Genomic DNA, 20537 nt, shown 5'->3' on the forward strand with positions numbered 1-20537 from the left:
TTATTCTGACAAAGTCTGAAGCAAATCGGGTAAAAATAAGAGGCTGATTTCAAAGCATTTTGAAAGTGATGCCCTTTCAGAGGAAAACAGAATCAGTGATATGAGACAAAAGCTGTAAAGCAGCTCTAAAAAGATAATAGTGTCATCATTCAGATCAATTCATTCATCTAACGCAGTCAAATGAGTAATATTGCTGAATATTAACATGACTGAACAGCTCTTATGGACCCTCAGAATTAAAGTACAACAGCAGAACATTAACATTTCAAATTTATTCAGTCAGTCTCTCCATAAAAACACACCAACAACTTTCCCAAACAATCATGTCTATATAAATACATAAAAATACACTGGACATGAAAACATCCAGCGGTGAAATGAGGCGAATCGTTTGTCACCAAAAGTCATCGTCCGGTTCTTCATGTGACGTCACGCCAACACTGTGGAACAAAATGAAGGTTTGTATTAGATCATTTCTCACATATAGCGTATTGTTAAACAGTAACTGACGCAAACGTGTAACCTGTGGTCATTGTTGCCGGACAGGAGGATCTCCTCTTGACTCTGGTTCTCTGACGCCTCTTTATTTGGGCTCTGAAAGGTCATTAAAACACAGCCAAACACGACTATAATAATTGTACGACCAAATTTAATGAACACATGAAAATAGCCATCAAGAACCTTTTTTAAAGGCCATGTAAAGACATTTTTTGCCATTAAATAAAATTTGTGGGGGAAAATGTTATGAAAAACCCTCCTGAAATAGGGGTAAATGGTATTTTTTGTGAGCTGGACGTGTTCATACCTGCTCCTTCGGTTTGTCCTGCATGAGCATCATCATGTACTTCTGAAGCGGATTGGCTACATCGGCTCCTCCCGAACCTTCCTCATCCGTTCCTCCTCCAATCGCTGAGGTTGTTAATGTCACATGACCTTCAATACTGTCCCTCTTCTCATTTTGATCCTCCTGAAAGTAGATGGAACAGAAGTTGATGTAAAAACAGTCACAATGATTTTTATACATTTGTTGTTTGGACAGTAAGATTGAACCTGTGTGGTGTGATTCATCAACAAATGACTCTTATGAAGCGGTTCTTTTAAACGAATCAAACTCGTGTGTTACGGGTTTGAATCAGGGTTATAAAGGTCAACTAAAACTAAAATCATAAAACGACTTTAATTGACATAAAACATTAACTGAATTAAAATAAAATCCTGACCATCTCCCTCTGGAGTCTCTCCAGCTCTCGCTCCTCCCTCTCCTGCGCCTCCTCCCTCTCTCTCTGTCTCCTCTCCTCTCTCCTCTTCCTCTCCTCCTCCCAGCTCTTCTCCTCATCCTCACGCGTGTCTTTCTTTACGGCTGCGTCTGAGGATGATGATGATGATGCCTGTTCATCTGAAAACACCACACTATTTAATATGCAGTGATTCCAAAAGACAGACGACAGACGGAGGAAGATCCGTCTCACCCTGCTGCTCCTGACGGCGCTCCGGCTCGGAGTCCTGGAGTCTCTCTAGGATACACTCCTGATCTGTGGACACAACTGAACACACACATACAGTCATAAATGTCACTTCCAATCAATTTAATGCATCCTTGATGAACAAAAGAGTTTAATTTCTTTTAAAAGACCCAAGATCTTCAACAGGAGTGTTAATCTCCAGGTCTGGAAACTAAACTCCCTGATATTTCCAGAATCCGGATGAATTCTCACGTTGTATGGGGTCGGTGAGATCGTGAAGCGTGATCTTCTCCGGCTGAGGAGACGACTCTTGGGATGAACTGGATATGACTTCCTGTAGTTTGGGTGGACTGAAATCAAAACAAACACAATTAAGATATAAAGCTAAGCACACTGAGATCAAGTTTAAATTCACTTTTTATTTGTCCATCAGTTTTCATAAAGATCACGTCATGATTCTTCCTCGTCTGTTCAGTCAGACATGATTCTTTTCTGTGAATCAGTTCAAACTGAACATTTAAATGAATCATTTTAGTCGCACTGGTCTTCCCTGTTGTGTCGTATATCTGAGTGAAACGCTTCTCAAACAAGAACAAATGTAGGCGTGTGTGTGGCATGTGTGTGGCGTGTGCACCTGCGGCTGTGGCGTGTGGTGCTCTTCATCCTGGGGCTGCTGGGAGGACTGATGTGTGTGAAGTCTCTGGATGAGATCATTTCTCCCGCAGGGATCGGGGAGATCTGCCTCTCTGCAAACATCAGCGCCGCTCTATCAGGGTCAGAGGTCGTCCTCGGCCGCTCTGGGACAAAACGCAGTATGTATTTTTACAATACAGATCGTTTCAAAGCAGCTTCACAGGGATAAATAACAGAATCAATGACGCAAACTTCATCAGATATGAGGTGAATTCAGATTCAGCTCTACAGAAGATGACAGTCATTATTCAGATCAATTCAATGTTGATTCAGTTTAGATCAATAACAGTGTCCATGTTGCAAAATTCTTTCGTTTTGAAAGAAAAAAAAAAACTGATTATGACCTGAAACTAATAATGCACCAAAATTATTATTGTTTTTTTTTTAAGTGTTCATTTGATGTAATAAATCAATTAATCCATTTTTTTTAAATAAATCAACATAAAAACATTGAGTTGAGAATCATTTAAATTGCAGATAAGGCTTTTATATCAACATTTTAATGATATAATTATGATCACAGCTACATTAACGAGCCGCAAAAACACGTTTATTGACTGAATATCGTTATAAATTGATAGAATTTGAAAACTTGAGACTTAGTTTGACATCAAAAGTAAAAGCTGCGATTTATTGGACAACAAGAGCTGCAAATAATGTTGAAAACAGCACAGACTAAAAGATCTCGCTTCATCAAAATCAAGATCGATATAAAAACTAAAAATCCCTTTACCTGTTGTAGCTTGATTACGTTGTGTGAAGGCTAACAAGAATATGTTCTAAGAACATTCTGATAACGTTCCCATAAAGTTACGGAGACAATATTTCTGAATGCTCTCAGAACATTCGAATCATCCAGTTTTGTTTGTTTATATTGCAAAGGTGAGTAAGAACATTTAGGAACATTCAATATTATCTTTTTAAACATTTTTAAATTATAAGTAGTAACATTAAAAAAAATGTCCAACTAAAACGATTCCGAAAGAACGATGAATAAAAATGTTTTTGTGCTCTTGCCCCACCAGCGTTTTTTTTTTTTTTTTTTTAAGTTGCAAGCCAGCAGCAGCATTTTTGATCATTTTCACAAAAACTTAAAAAAACTGTAAATGTCTTTTTATAAAAGTGATGTTTTGTTCTGCTGCTTCTTCGCTTGTGTTTTGATCCAGAGATTCTGTACTCTTTCAGAACATGAGTAATAGCGCCCCCTACTGTGAGAGTTAAAAGATTCACCTCAGAATTCAAAGTTCCTGATAATTTACTCACCTCCATGTCATCCAAGATGTTCATGTCTTTCTTTCTTCAGTGGAAAAGAAATGAAGGAAAACATTCCAGGATTTTTCTCCATATAGTGGACTTCACTGGGGTTCAACGGGTTGAAGGTCCAAATGTCAGTTTCAGTGCAGCTTCAAAGAGCTCTACATGATCCCAGACGAGGAATAAGAGTCTTATCTAGAGAAACCATCGGACATTTTCTAAAAAAATAAACATTATAAACTTTTTAACCACAAATGCTTGTTTCACTGCTCTGTGATGCTCCACGCATGACGTAATCATGTTGGAAAGATCACGCATGACGTAGGAGGAACCTTCAACCCGTTGAACCCCAGTGAAGTCCACTATATGGAGAAAAATCCTGGAATGTTTTCCTTCATTTCTTTTCCACTGAAGAAAGAAAGACATGAACATCTTGGATGACATGGAGGAGAGTAAATTATCAGGAAAGTGAACTAATCCTTTAACCCTCTGGAGTCTGAGGCTGATTTGGGGCCTGGAGAAGTTTTGACATGCCCTGACATTTGTGCTTTTTTCAGTTGTTCATAAACATATTAATGACAAATGTGTCATTACACTGTATTCAGCACAAACTAGGCTACCATAATATGTGAGGAACATGTATGTACATGTTTGTATTTTTGAAGGAATAATGTTTATGCGTGGTTATTGAAAAAACAAAAAACTTAAGTCACTGAAATAAGGCCAAAAAATATATATTAAATCTGTGTTCACAAGACTTCTGGGTATTGGAGGTTGTAGACTAGAGTTTTTGCTTCAGAATTATGTAAAAATTATGCTGCCTACTCCTTCATATAAAACAATATATTGATTTAGTTTTTGTAAGACACTTTTTGTCAAGAAACACTGTATGGGTGGAGGCGTGAATCATCATGAATAATGGCTCATTTACACCTGAGAAGACAAAAGAATCGCATAAAGAACCTCTAATGGTGCTGCATAATAATGAGGCCTTTCATTCAGGTAGGCTGTGAAAAAACCCTCTGTAATCATGTCTCAGCTCAATTTAAAATAATGGTATTCTGTTATATTCTTTAAAATATAATGTATTTCTGTGATGCAAAGAGTCTGAATATAGGTTTTTAGTTTAAAAGCATGGAGAAATATTGATGGATTCTCATATGTTTATGTCAATTTTCTATACAGAGGAGTAATATTTATTCTATATTCATTGTCATCACTATGAGCGCTGGTGTTTTCAATTCATACTTGCAGCCGGAGGGCGCTCTGTACACCTTTAGTCCACAAATTATTCTAAAGAAGAAGAGGACATATCAGGAACTAACGGCATGTCTTCTAGAGGTTGCTAACCATGGCTTTAACATCCAAATAAACACTTTTCAAGACAATAAATACACGATTGAGACGATGAATGCATGTATTGCCTCAGAATTTGCGTCTGAATAGCGCTGGCTCCGTGGGCGTGGCCGCATTAGCAGATAATGAGCTGAATCACGGACTTCTGACATGGCTCTCTTTTCATACAGATTACATAAACACAGAAGGTTTGTTTTCGATTTGACTTACACGATTTAAAACTTGACATTTCAACGTGTCTTTAGTCTAATTTTTTTGTCATTAGTATTCATAAGTTACAGTTCATTTTCTGAGAACTATCAGATTGGACTTCGTTCAGAGGGAGAGGAGAAATCACGCATCATGTTAGTTTTCTTTATTTTACAAAAAGCACAACATTGTGTTTTTACTCGGAGTGTACACAAATAAAAGAAGATATTCTATAGTTTCAATTGATATATTACTTATGTCTCTATGACAAGAAATGACGGAGTATTTTAAGTCTGTTTTGCTGCAATGTGAAAAAAAACCTGCAAAACGCGGCGGCGCGTTTTCAGACCTCAGGGAGTTAATGACCAAATAACTCTCAGCAAACGTTTTATTAAATGTTACTGGAAGAGCATTTGCTCATAAGTTTTACAGAACGTACCATCGGAGAATTAAACGTCACCGCCCTACAAAACCTTTTTTAAACAAAACTGAAAATGCATTTTTGCCAAATATTTCTGGCCGCCGAACTTTTGGTACCTTGAGTGAAAGAGTGCAGGTCCTGATGGGCGTGGGCTCTGTGTTTGCTCTCGGACAGCGGTGTGGAGGACAGACGTCTGGCCGGAGGAGAGAGGAGTCTCAGCGGGTTCCTCTCTCTTGGAGAAGGTGTTCTGCCAAGTCCCTCCAGCGGCTCCTTCTCGACAGGACGCCCCACTGAAGCGAAGGTCACTCTGTAGCCGGAGGTGGTTCTGGGAAGCGGCAGATCTTCAGCGGACACGGCATGAACGGCTCTCTGCTGATGGCTCCTATAGGCTTCCTCCAGCCGCTCGGCTTCCTGCTCCAGCTCTCGAATCCTGGCCAGAGCGCCGCTCACCAGACCGGAGTCCTGCTCGGGGGCCTCGGCGCGGGACCGTGGGCGTCGCGGGCCCCTGAGGGCCGGCCCCGCTTCAGATAAATCACCGTCACAAGCGGCTCTGGGCTTTCTGAGCAGAGCGGCGTCTACGTACACGTCAGGAGGAAGCAGCCTGTCAGGGTGTGAACTCAGAACAGATCGCTCTACCAGGGAAGGCTTGGGATTTCGAAGGATCTCGTTCTCCAGAGCTGTTCCGATCAAGGAACAACACAGGAAATCAAAGAGAGAGAGAGAGAGTGACCGAAAACCCCAAACCACCAAACACACTACTGATGCCAGATCAGGGTTCCCACGTCATGTGACCAGTCCTTCCTGCCTGTGATCTAAAATCATTCAGAATGATCTGTGATTCATTACACCACTGTAAAGAATCATTCTGAATGGTGCTTTGAACAATTCATTGAACAGAACTTGACTCATTCTGAATGATTCATTTGTGAATAGGGATGGAAAATTTCCAGAATTTCTAGAAACTTTACAGGATTTTGGAAATTTACTGGAGAATTTCCTCAACTTTGCATCCCTTTTTGTGAATCACTCTTTTTTTTTTATTCAGTTTGTTATTAACGAATCATTCAGGTGACTTCACAACTCATTCTAAAATGATTCATTTGTGTGAAGTCACTTGAACAATTCATTAATAACAAATATATTAAATATATTATCAATTATAATATATATAGTAATTAATGATATATCATCAATTACATTATCAATTCATTAATAACAAAAGGAATCATTCAGAATGATATGTAAAGTGGTTTGAATGATTCATTGAAAAGAACTTAACTCATTCTGAATGATTCATTTGTGTGAAGTCACTTGAACAATTAATTAAGAACAAATATATTACTAATTATAATATATATATAGTAATTAATGATGTTTTATCAATTACATTATCAATTCATATATTATCAATTCATTAATAACAAATGAATCATTCAGAATGATTTGTAAAGTGGTTTGAATGATTCATTGAAAAGAACTTGACTCATTTTGAATGATTCATTTGTGAGTAGGGATGCAAATGGGCAGAACATTTCCAGGATTTTTTTTTTTAGAAACTTTCAGAAAATTTTGGAAAGCTTCTGGAAATTTACCGGAAAATTTCCAACCCTTTGCATCCCTACTTGTTGTGAATCACTCTTTTTATTCAGATTGTTATTAATGAATTGTTCAAGCGACCAAACAAAGTGAATCATTCAGAATGAGTCAAGTTCTTTTCAATGAATCATTCAAACCACTTGAACAGAAAATTCAACAACTGAATCATTCAGAGTGATTTGTAAAGTGGTTTGAATGATTCATTGAACAGAACTTACTAAACAAAATGATTTGTTCACAATGGTTCAGTTTTAGTCTAAACGAGTTCTACTGATCATCTACTATTAATTCTTCTTAATACACAATATTACAAGTTCCTCATCTGTTTGGACAGTCGTGGGAACCCTGAATGAAATAAATACACACTTTTGCAAGTTTTTAGCTTACAAAAGTGTCTGAAAGCATTGACTGAGAAGATGCTAAGTGTCTGATTCACTGAAACCTCCATCAAAGGTGCAGTGAGAGGAAATCAGAGCGACAGGAAGTACAGGGAGGGTACGGCTCATTCAGAGCACCTTGTTGTGTGTGCTGGAGCTGGAGCTTGAGCTCCTCGATGTGAGCGCTCATCCATGCGGTGCGTTCCTCACACTCCAGCAGCTGAGCCTTCACCAGAGCACACTGCTGCACCTGAGGACACACACACACCTGCATCTGAGCAAACCTCATCAAAACATACAGGTTACTTCAAAACATGTGAATCAACACTGACCTCGTGCTGGAGCTGCGTCTGCAGGACGGTTTTCTGCGCCTCAGACTCCTGCTGGTCCAGCCTGCGCGTGGTCTCCAGTCTCCGGAGCTCGGCCTGCAGCGTCAGCAGCTCTTCGGACGGGCCGCTGAGCTCTGGACCGGCGACACAAACACGTCACATGTCAGTACACACTCTCACTGCTTCGGTCGGATGTTTTGGCTTTGTTCAGACAGACAGCAAATCTCTGAAGGTCATCATACACAACTCAAAGCAGAAAACAGGGAGCATTCTTCTGTATTAAAGAGGAAAGAGGTCCAAACTATGAAGCGTTTCTCTGTCCTTCACCCCCCGTGTTCCTCTTTTTCCCAGCAAACACACAATTCCAGCCAAGAAGGCCAAATTAACAAGCAGAGCATATCCAAACCGGCCTCTTTCTGTTTGTTTGGAGCCGTTATCCCCGTTTGACCCCGAAAGATCTTGGACTGAACTGCTCTAATGAAAGCACCTTTCCCAGAAATTATACTGCGCTTGTTTCTGCATATTTAGTCTGCAAATATTTGTTGTTTGTTTTTTCCTCCTCAGAAAAGATGGACAAACAAATTGGCTTGAAATGTTTTCCCATCCTGACCCTGCTGAAACATTATTGACAAATGGAATCATTATGAAGGCTGGAATAAAGATGGGTTATCAATTCATGAAATAAAACAGCTCATTCAATCTGTAAACAAACTCTGATTTCGACTGATAATGTGAGAAGCAGCTTTTTGACAAGTCTAATGGATGTTTAAAAAAGGTTCTCTTCTGCTCACCAAGACTGCATTTATGTGATAAAAAAAATACAGAAAAATACAGTAAAAATTGTAAATATTACAAAAATTACAGAGAAATACAGTAAAAATTGTAAATATTATTACAAAAATTACAGAAAAATTGTAAATATCGTTAGCCTCATAGCATAATTGCCTAGATCATATTTCAAAGGCAGATATCACAATTTGGCCAAAAAATGCTATGAGGCTAAAGATATTACAAAAATTACAGAAAAATACAGTAAAAATTGTAAATTTTACAAAAATTACAGAAAAATACAATAAAAATTGTAAATATTATTACGAAAAATACAGAAAAATTGTAAATATTATTACAAAAAATACAGAAAAAATACAGTAAAAATTTTAAATTTTACAAAAATTACAGAAAAATACAATAAAAATTGTAAATATTATTACGAAAAATACAGAAAAATTGTAAATATTATTACAAAAAATACAGAAAAACAGTAAAAATGGTAAAAATTACAAAAATTACAGTAAAATTTGTAAATATTTTTATGAAAAATACAGAAAAATTGTAAATAATACAAAAATTAAAGAAAAATATAGTAACATTTTTAAATATTATTACAAAAATTACAGTAAATATTATTAGATTGTAAAACAGCTGTTTTCTATGTCAATATATTGTAAATGTAATTTATTCCTGTGATCAAAGCTGAATATTTTGATGAAAAAAATCCTACTGATCCCCAAATGTTTGTCCACAAATGGCAGTCTATATATTTAAGAAATTAAACGACTTAAATATTTCTATTTCAAATAAATGCTGTTCTTCTATTCATCAAAGAATCCTGAAAAAATAAAATGTCAGTTTCCACAAAAATATGAATTGATAATAATCATAAATGTTTCTTGAGCATCAAATCATCATATCAGAATGATTTCTGAAGGATCATGTGACACTGAAGACTGGAGTAATGATGCTGAAAATTCAGCTTTGATCACAGGAATAAATTACACTTTACTATATATTCACATAGAAAACAGCTGATTTACATTCTAATAACATTTCACTATTTTTACTGTATTTTTAATCAAAGAAATGTAGCTTTGGTGAGCAGAATAGGCTTTTTTTGTACAAAAACTTAAAACTTAAAAAAAAAAAGTTTCAGTTTTCAGTTGTTCCTGTAGTAAGTGCACTGTAATTCACTGTAGACATCATCAGAAGTGCTGAAACACACACAGAAGGGAAGCACAGAACACCTTGTCTGAGTCGCTGGTTCTCCTGGCGTTTCTCCTCCAGCTGGTGTTTCAGCAGTCTGATGTGTGTCTGCAGCTCTTGTGTGTCTTTCTTCAGCGCTGAATAATCGCTCATGTTCTCCAGTCTCTGTCGGAGCAGCTCGTTCTGTTGGGCCAGAAGAGACGCCTGCGATCTGACCGACTCCAGCTCCGTCTGCAGCACAGCGGGAGGTTACAACTATGACTGCACATGATGACTGGCTTCAAACTTAAAAAAGCAGCAAATGAATGTTTATCTCTGAGAATAGAGCTGGTGAACTGAATGGAGGCCGAAAAGCAAATAACAACACATTAATATCATGCTTAGAAAGATCCATGCATCACTTCTTTGGGATCAGAGACGGAACAGCTTTACCTGCAGACGTTTGACGTCTGATAAAAGTCTCTCACGCTCTTCTGCTTTTGCATCCATGACCGCAGATTCCTTCTGCAGACGAACCGTTTCTGCTGCAAATGGGAAAATGAAACAGAACAGATCAATAAAATCGACACTGCTAAATGATGTGCCGGTTATATTTGATTTCCCAAACACTCACCTTCAATCCTCTTCTCATTTTCTGCCAGTGTCTCCGTTCTCTTCGAGTAATCCTCCTTCAGCTCCAGCTGATATCTGAAACACGCTCAGTTTATAAGTGTGGCTGGGGAGATTTCATAAGGTTTTAATTTGATCAAAAATACAGCAAAAATAGTGAAATATTATTCCAGTGTAAATCAGCTGTTTTCCATGTGAATATATAGTAAAGTGTAATTTATTCCTGTGATTTTCAGCATCATTACTCCAGTCTTCATTATAAATGTCTTTACTGTCACTTTTGATCAGTTTAATGCGTCCTTGATGAATAAAAGTGTTAAATATAACAACAACCACATTAAAGTGAGAAACGAGGTTTTCATTTGTGTCGCAAGAGCGACATCTGCTGGAGTAATGAATAACAGCCATTTGAAATGGTTGGATGAATAAAGTGTTCAACACGTCTGCTCACTTCAGCAACTCGCTCTTCAGTTTCTGCTGGAACGAGTCCTCCATGCTCTTCACAGACGCTTCTCTCCTCCTCAGAAGATCCTCCAGAGTCTTCAGCTTCTCCTCCTGCAGCTTACAGGTTCTGAGGAAAAATTCAGGAAGAAATTCACAGTCAGAGAGCTCAGATCATGAGGAATTCGCACTGTAACTGTTTATGTGGAAATTAGTATTTATTAATATTCTGAATTATTATGTTACTTTAACGCATTATTTATTTATTTATTTATGATTTAATGCCATATCAGCAGCAATGGCTATATTCATGGCAATCAGCAATATCAGTTCAATACATTATTTATAATACTTTAACAAGTATGTCTTAAAAACAATCACTATACAAAATCAGGCATATACACCAATAACAACAACATTAATAACAAGAATTACATAGAATCTTTCAACTGAATATTCGACAGAAATTCTAAAATTACTCCAGGAGAAACTTTTTTGAAAATGTCCATTAATGTATTCTCTGTATAAAACTGTTGTCTAATATTATTTAAGAAAGGACATTCTATTAAAATATGTTTTATACTCATGAAATTCTTACACAAATCACAGATCGGTTTATCTTCCCCCTTCAATAAATATGAATGAGTAAGTCTTGAATGTCCAATTCGGCATCTTGTATATACAACCTGGTCATATCTGTTTTCAAAATAATAACTAATAACTCCTTGATTTAAAACTGGATTCACCTCATATAATTTGTTATTTACACATTCGTTCCATTCCATTTGCCATTTACTGTGAATGTAAAGGTTCAATATGGGTTTAACGTCAGATGCTGGTATTTTACATTCTGTCATTTCCAAATGAAGTGCTTCCTTTGCTGCTCTATCTGCTTGTTCATTACCAGTCAATCCCATATGGCCTGGTATCCAACAAAAAACAATATTAAAATCTTGTTTCTTTAAAGAGTCCACTTTTCCTATTATGCTGATAATTATAGGATGTTCAGTTTTCAAAAAATCAAGTGCTTGTAGACAGGATTTAGAATCTGTGCAAATTAAAAAATTACGTTGTTGTTCCTTCTCTATTTGTTCAAGAGCTAGAAGTAATGCACAAGCTTCAGCTGTGAAAATTGAACTTTGTCCAGAAATACACTTGCCATAGCGTTTTGACCCAATCACTACTGCGGCAGATACCCGACTGTCTGACTTTGATCCATCTGTGTACACAGGTACGTGAGTTGGTAAACTTCGTCTTATATCCAAAAATTCCTCCCGATAAACATTTGGATGATTTTCCTTTTTTTTATACTGAGCCAGGTTCATGATGATGATTGGTTTTTTAATATCCCAGGGCGGTATAGGACACAAATGCGTCGATGTTAAGATATCCAGATTAATATCCATATTTTCCAAGTGTGATTTTATGCGAATTCCAAAAGGACTGATGTATCTGGGTCTAGCTTCATACAAATGTGAATATGGAGGATGAAAAACTGAAGAATATGCTGGATTACTTTCATTAGCTTTTAGCTTAACTACATAGTTGAGAGCCAATTTCAGCCTTCTGTTATATAATGATGGTTCTCTTGCTTCTGTATACAAGCTCTCAATTGGGGAAGTCCTAAATGCTCCTAAGGCAAGTCTCAATCCTGTATGATGAACTGTGTCCAGCATTTTGATGTATGACTTCCTAGCAGATCCATAAACAATACTCCCATAGTCCATTTTTGATCGAACAAGTGTCCTATAAAGTCTCAAGAGTACTTCACAATCTGCACCCCATTTAATCCTTGCTAGCACTTTTATAATATCCATTGCTTTAAAACATCTATTTCGCAGCATTTTAATATGAGGAATAAAAGATAGTTTGTTATCAAAATTAAGTCCTAGGAATTTTGTCTCTTTTACGACTTTTATAAGTTCTCTTTCTAAAAAAAGCTCTGGATCTAAGTGCATAGACCGCAGAAAACAGAAATGCATACATACAGTTTTTGATTTAGAAAATTTAAAGCCATTTTTAACTGACCAGTCATACATTTTATTTATACATATTTGTATTTGTCTTTCAATTACGTTCCTTTAACGCATTATAAAGGTAATCATAATATATGTGCATTATATCTTTTCATAAATAATTGCAACCAAACATTACATCTGAAAATGGTTTTGTCGTGTGTTTTAATGCATTATACTTTCTAAAAGTGTGTTCAGTGAATAGATAAGAACTGTGATTACAATTATTCATGAGATCATACAATGCATAATAAGGTGCATAATTTATGCATTAAAATACTTTGGTAACGCTTTCTATGAAGAGCATGCTCATAATGAATTACAGCACCATTTATACTTATTTAGAAGCAATTATTACTATTTTATAAACATATTTAGACCTTTACTGCATTGTAAGAACAGTTATATTATATTTATAATCACTTATAAGTCATGCATTTTCTTTTTTAATAATTCATTATATAGAGATTTATAAGTATTAATTGTTCCATGAGTGTATTTATAAAGATGCAGCTTGCATTGCTATAATGTTATGTTATTCAGATTTATTTCTGTCAAATAATTGAATATGTTATTAATAGCCGTGTTGTGTTCTTGTAAATACTTATTAAGAGTAATAATAGTTACTAATGTCTATAAATGCATCATTGATGGCTTTAAGTAAACTGAAAACACAGGATGCAATTTTCCTAAAGCAAATGTTAAGAAATCATGAAGATGTGCTCATTATACATTTTAAGTTAACTAATGAACAATAATTTCTGTAATAAAATCAATGCAATCAGCTGAAAATAAATATTTTTTTAATGTTACACTGCAAAAAATGCTGTTCTTACTCAGAGTTTTTGTCTTGTTTCTAGTCAAAATATCTTAAAGTTCTTAAATCAACAAGCATTTTCTTGACAAGTACAAATTATTTTCTTGTTTTCAGGAAAAATAAGTCAAAATTAAGCAAGTTTTTCCTTAAAACAAGCAAACTAATCTGCCAATGGGGTAAGCAAAATAATCTTATTTCAAACCAAGAATAAGCTATATAATTACTTAATTACTTAATTTTGACTTATTTTTCCTGAAAACAAGAAAATAATTTGTACTTGTCAAGAAAATGCTTGTTGATTTAAGAACTTTAAGATATTTTGACTAGAAACAAGACAAAAACTCTGAGTAAGAACAGCATTTTTTGCAGTGTACATACTAGCAAAACACTGCAACAATATTTTTAAAGTATATTTCCAAACCGCTATAAGCAATACCATAGATTTGAACAAATCAAAATGACCATTCATGACCTCTAATGCAAACATTAGCTGTTAAAGACATAATTATTAATAACTAGTTGATACAGCAACGTGTCTCTGGAGCTGTTTTATATTTGATCATTCATAAATCAGTGTATAATGAATTATGAGCATGCACACTGAAAAAGCAAATGCATGACTTATAAGTAATTATGAAAATAATATAAAAGCATCTATAACTGTTCTTATAATGCAGTATAAGTCTTTATGAATAGTAATACTTACTTATTAATTATTAATTCATTTTAAGCATGCTCTTCATAGAAAACGTTACCAATACTTTTATCCTGCATTATATATAAAGGCTTTTTTTTAATTTGTATATATTTTCAGTTTTCATTTTAGTTTAGAGTAATTGTATGTGATATTTTTTCTAATATTTTAGCTTTTAATAACATTATATCAACTTTTTTTTAGCTCAGTTGGTTTTCCTCACGTGTCGAAGGCCTCCGTCCTCTGCTTCAGCTCCGTCTCTCTGCTCCGCACACACTCCATCTCCTTCAGCGCGGCTTGTCTCTGAGCATACATTTCTTTCTCCTCGATCTGAGTTTAGAGAGAGCACTGAAGGTTTAACAGCTGCTTTGTATTAATTGCAGACATTCGTTCGACTGTACCTCCTGTTGTCTCTGTAATCTCTCGATGGCGTTTTTCTCTCGGCTCATCAGAGCCTCTGACTTCAGCTCGTACGTTCTCTCCAGGTCTCGTCTCAGCTCCAGGATCTCTCTCCGCGAGGACTCTTTCTCCTCCCTCTTCACCTTCGTGATCTCCACATCCATGAAGTGCTGCAGCTGCATGAAGACAGTAAAGTTTTGTTTGACCTCCTGCAACTACTGCAAAGGCAGCGGAGATGTAGACCGGCGGGCGTCAGACCTTCGAGTTCAGCTCCACCTCCGCCTGCTCCTGGATCTCCTTCCTGTACTCCGCAAGCTTCGCCTCCACCGTCGCCCAGCGGTCTCCTCTGTGCCGAAGCACTTCATACTCCTCGTCAATCAGCTGCATCTTCTCAACTTAAAAAGATGAAAGTGCGCATTTTATTATGACAACGGAAGAGCCGACAGATAGACGGATGAAAGCGAAGGCTTACCGAGAGATTCCTTCTGCGCCGAGATGGAGGAGGTTTGTGTAGACGTGTCACAGCGGTCTCTGTGAACGTGATGGTCTGTGAGCTCCGTGAAGAGGCTCATCAGGAAACCTGAAGGGGAAAACAACATTCGACAAACGCCTTACTCCAGTATAATCAGGATTTACAGAGCGGAGATTCAACAAGAAAAACATTTAGGATGGGATTTTCAGTAATAGTGTGTATCTCACCTGTCTGTCCTTTCTGTATATCCGATACCTGCCCGAACGGGAAAGAAGGAGACATTTATTATGCCAAAACTACTCATCCAATGATATTTAAGCACAAATGTTATTACCAGAGCTTTGTATAAGGGCATGTGAGGGCTGATCTTCATGAGCTGCAGAAGGTCTCTGGGGGATAACACCTTGAAATCAGACAAAAACAAGATATTATCATGCTTTAACAACTGGTCTGGGTTTAAAGGGGTCAAATCATACTTTTTAGGGGTTCAAGTGCTGAAACTCTGTTGTAATTTTGTTAAATTTTCCGAAGATCAGCGTTCTCCTCTAAAAGTGATCAGGCAGACCAAACCGTAAGTCGACTTGAATCTTTGAGGGCTGGTAGTGCTCACACCATCTACAACGTCACCGATCGGCCTGACGGGGGCGCTACAGCGGTCAAAATCACTCATAATGGGTATTTTGGTTTTTTTGAAAAACCTTCTTTTGCGAACTAGTCTTAGGTTTTTGGCTCAATTGTTACCAAACCAGTGCAGTGAGATTCTCCGGAGTCTGATTGTCAATAATTATCTAAAAAAAGTTGAAATTTTGATTCACGAATGCTAAGGGACGCTAAAAACGTTTGAAGTGGGCGGAGCCACTTTTACTAAAATGGCTGTAACTCGTGAACGGAATGAGATATTTTCACCAAAATTGGCACATCTATGTAAGAGCTCATTCTGTGGTCTCGTGAAAAAGGATGTGGCAACTGGCCACTTGGTGGCGCTATAACAGGAAAAAAAACATGCAAATGGCTATAACTACTTCACCGTTGGTCCGATTGACTTGAAAATTGAAATGTAGTGTCTTCGTCCGAGGTGTCATGATTGATTATGAGGACATTGACGCATCTCAAAAAACATGTCCGCCATCAGCCAGTGAAATTTGAGCAGCTAGGTCAACAGAGGTCAATCGGAACGAAACTCTCTGGACCTGTTTGACTCAAAGGCCCTAGAGGCCTAAGAGAAATTCGAAAGAAATTGGACACCAGGGAGCGGTGTTTGACCTCCGTAAATTTACCATTTCCTATGATAAATTGCCTGTATTGACTGTAAATGGTGTTTTCTGTCCATGATCGAGATGGTTACAGGCTTGCTAATTATAATAACACAATAGAGGGTATGCTATGACTGCGGTTACGCCCACTGAGTGGCAAGAGACTGAGCGGCAGCATTGGTTTTCAGCGTGAATGCCGCGAAAAACACACAAAACACATCCAAAACGGCAAAGAGCTTTGTGACTGACTGTACAAATAGCTTTGACACAAAACCTGAGGTATATATTTACAGACTGCCGAAAGCTACAGAAAAAAGAAGCAAATGGATCACTGCAATTCACAGAAACAGCTGAACAACATGTTTTGCAGTTATCATTTTGTGTCAATATGTTGAATTTTGGGGTAAAATCATACCGTATATATTGTATTGTTATATATTATGTTGACAACTCATCAATTAAATATTTTCCATCTTATATTCTGCATAATTGGGTGTTTTTAAATAAACAACACTGACAAAAACTGTACAAGTTTTAGGGCTGGACGATATGACGATATATATAACATTGATATAAGTGATTACGCAGATTTAAACTTACCTATATTGTAGTTATATAAAGTATTCACAGGCAGATTTGCTTTATGTATTTTCCCGGCGTCGAAATCAGGCACATATAAATGTCAGGAAACACGACTCCAGGCTGCATGTCAATATCCATGGATTAGGTTTATTTGACATGTTAGCTATAAGGAACACTTTCGAGTCCAACCTTTAGTGTAATCGTTTGTTTTACTCGTGTTTTCGCAGTTTCCAATCCAGTCATGCAGCAGCTCTTTTGCCACTCAGTCCAGCTGAGGGAGCGCGTTCCGGCGGGAAAGTGATGTCAATGCATGCCCTCTATACCTTTTTACACATGTGCTTAAAGGCCTTAAAGCGCTTGAACCCCGATAATTGCTGCTCGCAGCTATATTTATATTTTGGGTTTCACTCATAATGATCACTAAACAAACTAGTTCTTCATGAAGGTTTTCCTTCAATAACAGACTCTTTTGTGAAGCTGCATCACATTGTGACAAATGCATGAAACAGAACTGCGAAACCATGAAATAATGAGTATGAAGTCACGTAAATCACCTTGTCTTTGCTCATCCCACATTCGGGGTAGAAGACAGACAGCGTGTACTCGTATCCGACGCTCCGCAGGTGATCTACGATCACGCTGTTGCACGCGGTCACTAACACGGAGTGAGCGTGAGCCGCGGCGCGTCTGGGAACGGCTTCTCCTCTCCGCGCCGGCTGCTGCAGCTCCTGGATCAGCTGATTACGGAGCTGCGTCTGGAAAACAGCCCGCATTAGAATAAAAATACTAGAGATGGAAAGTGTGTGAATGTTGACAAAAGTCTTGCCTGAAAGTTTATGACAGGAGGATGTATGAGCTATTCTACAGAACTGGTGCAAACTGCTGTTCCACAAGCAAAAAACACATTTAAGAAGCATTTAAGTATTCAAATTTTAGATGTTTACTGAGATCCTTCTATTATCTGTTGAATCCCACAATAATATTTAAAATATCAGTAAGTTTAATATATATAAAATCATCATTTATTGGGTACTTTCAATTGGGAGGAGTCTGTCCTGAACCCTGACCCCTACATTCAACTTGTGAAAATGATATTGACATAATTTTTGCAATTTTTTCCATTGTTGTTTTTAAAGATATATATATATATATATATATATATTTTTTTTTTTTTAAGTGAAGTTAAAAAAATATATTTTATATTGTATTTTTAAATCATGAATCTTTATGTAAAAAGTGTCCCTCATGTTCATGTCACTACAGAAACAGTGTGTGTTTGAGTCACTGATACTGATTTTAACTCACTTCTACATTTCTGATCAGGCAATATTCCTGTGTTCCTCCTCTCACAGCCTCTCTTTCACAGCAGATCATCATCATTCTGAGTTAAATGTGTTCAGAAATCTGAAAATCTGAGAGGAGCTTTAAAGGGTTAGTTCACCCAAAAATGAAAATAATGTCATTAATTACTCACCCTCGTGTCGTTCCACACCTGTAAGACCTTTGTTAATCTTCAGAACACAAATTAAAATATTTTTGATGAAATCCGATGGCTCCTGCATAGCCAGCAAAGACATTTTCGAGAATATTTTTGGAGCATCGGAGCATAAATGAATCAGCGTGTCGAATCATGATTCGGATCGCGTGTCAAACGGCCAAACTGCTGAAATCACGTGACTTTGGCGCTCCGAACAGCAGATTCGACACACTGATTCATAACGCTCCGAGGCTTCCTGAAGCAGTGTTTTGAAATCGGCCATCACTAAATAAGTCGTTATTTTGTTTTTTTGGCGCACCAAAAATATTCTCGTGGCTTTATAATATTAATATAGAACCACTGTACTCACATGAACTGATTTAAATATGTTTTTAGTACATTAATGGATCTTGAGAGAGGAAATGTCATTGCTGGTCATGGACTGAGCCATCATATTTCAACAAAAATATCTTAATTTGCGTTCCGAAGATGAACGAAGGTCTTACGGGTGTGAAACGACATGAGGGTGAGTAATTAATGACATTATTTTCATTTTTGGGTGAACTAACCCTTTAAGGAACGTCACTAACGAACACCTTTTTCTGCAATTAAGCAAACTTTTTTGGGTTTTATTCCATTAAATGTAGTTTTTATGTGTGTAAAACTGTTCAGAGCTGTGATAGATAACCATGTGCTGATCATCATCTTTGAGCGGCTCAAAAGTGTCTGAAATTGTCACTACCGAAACATGACATCATTGTTCTGGTAGTGACAAAAGAAACACATAATCATTTATTTGGGGGAAATAAACACAATTTTAGTGCAAATCATTAGTATATTTTAGTATGCGAGTTAAATTGTGTCATGTGATGTGGTCACTACCGAAACATGGAATGTTTTGTCAGAAATAAAGTATATTGAATGATCAGCTCAGATGTTATTATAGTGTTTGATTCAAACTAATGAATCCTTCACTTTGAAATCAGTTTGATAAACTTTATGACTTTTACAAACAAAGATTGGATTCAAAATACAACAAATCTCACAAATTACACTTGAAATATTGTTAAAATTGTAATCGTTATTGATTTACCTGTGAAAACTTCTTTTTAAAATGGCAAAATATTAATTTACAAGGTAGATGTGAACAAAATCTTAATAGGTCAATGTGACCCTTCTTATTAAATTGTTTATTATTGTGTTTCGGTAGTGACAAATTTGGAGAGAGGAAAAATATTCCAAAACTTTATGAAAATACAATATGAGAATTAACTGCACAATTACTAGAAATGTGTATATTATACGATGGATGGATGGATGGATAGATAGATAGATAGATAGATAGATAGATAGATAGATAGATAGATAGATAGATAGATAGATACATGGATGGATGGATGGATAGGATAGATAGATAGATAGATAGATAGATAGATAGATAGATAGATAGATAGATAGATAGATAGATAGATAGATAGATAGATAGATAGATAGATAGATAGATAGATAGATAGATAGATAGATAGATAGATAGACAGACAGACAGACAGACAGACAGACAGACAGATAGATAGATAGATAGATAGATAGATAGATAGATAGATAGATAGATATAGACAGACAGACAGACAGACAGACAGACAGATAGATAGATAGATAGATAGATAGATAGATAGATAGATAGATAGATAGATATAGACAGACAGACAGACAGACAGACAGACAGACAGACAGACAGACAGACAGACAGACAGACAGACAGACAGACAGACAGACAGACAGACAGATAGATAGATAGATAGATAGATAGATAGATAGATAGATAGATAGATAGATAGATAGATAGATAGATAGATAGATAGTCACCTTCAGAGTGTCCAGAACTCCGCGGCTCTTGAAGGTCTGGTAGAGTTTGTGTCTCATCTCATCCGGAGACAAACTCTCCTCTTTCCTCACAGACATGATCACTGAACTCACACTCGATCATTCACGATCATCAATCAATCGATAAATTCGCCTCAGTCGGTTCCTTAGCGACGCGCGAAGCTCCTTTAAATCTCTAACTGACAACAAACTGTTGTGTTTCCGGTTTCGTCGTTATGACGCGCGACGCTTTCAGT

General features: G+C 36.8%; 1 protein-coding gene across 2 annotated transcripts; it reads right to left on the reverse strand.

Annotated features, from left to right (window-relative positions):
• Positions 1–253: 253 nt before the first annotated feature.
• On the reverse strand, positions 254–20534 carry ofd1 (OFD1 centriole and centriolar satellite protein). 2 transcript variants are annotated; one of them, XM_048194840.1, is made up of 22 exons: positions 20284–20534; positions 17495–17695; positions 15440–15508; positions 15333–15360; positions 15106–15213; positions 14892–15028; positions 14636–14809; positions 14458–14564; positions 10719–10838; positions 10272–10345; positions 10091–10182; positions 9700–9889; positions 7682–7812; positions 7488–7599; positions 5493–5951; positions 2098–2260; positions 1716–1813; positions 1470–1544; positions 1221–1396; positions 806–967; positions 524–594; positions 254–440 (listed from the first exon to the last, which is right to left on the reverse strand). In XM_048194840.1, exons 1-22 carry the CDS (start codon positions 20377–20379, stop codon positions 395–397), a joined length of 2889 nt encoding a protein of 962 aa, XP_048050797.1. In that variant the 5' UTR covers positions 20380–20534; the 3' UTR covers positions 254–394. The 2 variants fall into 2 exon arrangements, with proteins under 2 accessions (XP_048050797.1, XP_048050796.1); XM_048194839.1 differs by having other exon boundaries at positions 5493–6053.
• Positions 20535–20537: the final 3 nt, after the last annotated feature.

This window comes from Megalobrama amblycephala, linkage group LG6, assembly GCF_018812025.1.
Source record: "Megalobrama amblycephala isolate DHTTF-2021 linkage group LG6, ASM1881202v1, whole genome shotgun sequence".
Classification (NCBI taxonomy): Eukaryota; Metazoa; Chordata; class Actinopteri; order Cypriniformes; family Xenocyprididae; genus Megalobrama; species Megalobrama amblycephala.

Bases quoted from the DNA above. Each gene is read 5' to 3' on its own strand.
- ofd1 (XM_048194839.1), bottom strand. From the start codon at position 20,379: ATGTCTGTGAGGAAAGAGGAGAGTTTGTCTCCGGATGAGATGAGACAC. The intron at 17,696-20,283 runs GTGACTATCTAT...GCTGTTTTCCAG, and splicing joins GAGTTCTGGACACTCTGAAG to ACGCAGCTCCGTAATCAGCT. The intron at 15,509-17,494 runs GTGATTTACGTG...TCTGATTTCAAG, and splicing joins GTGGGATGAGCAAAGACAAG to GTGTTATCCCCCAGAGACCT.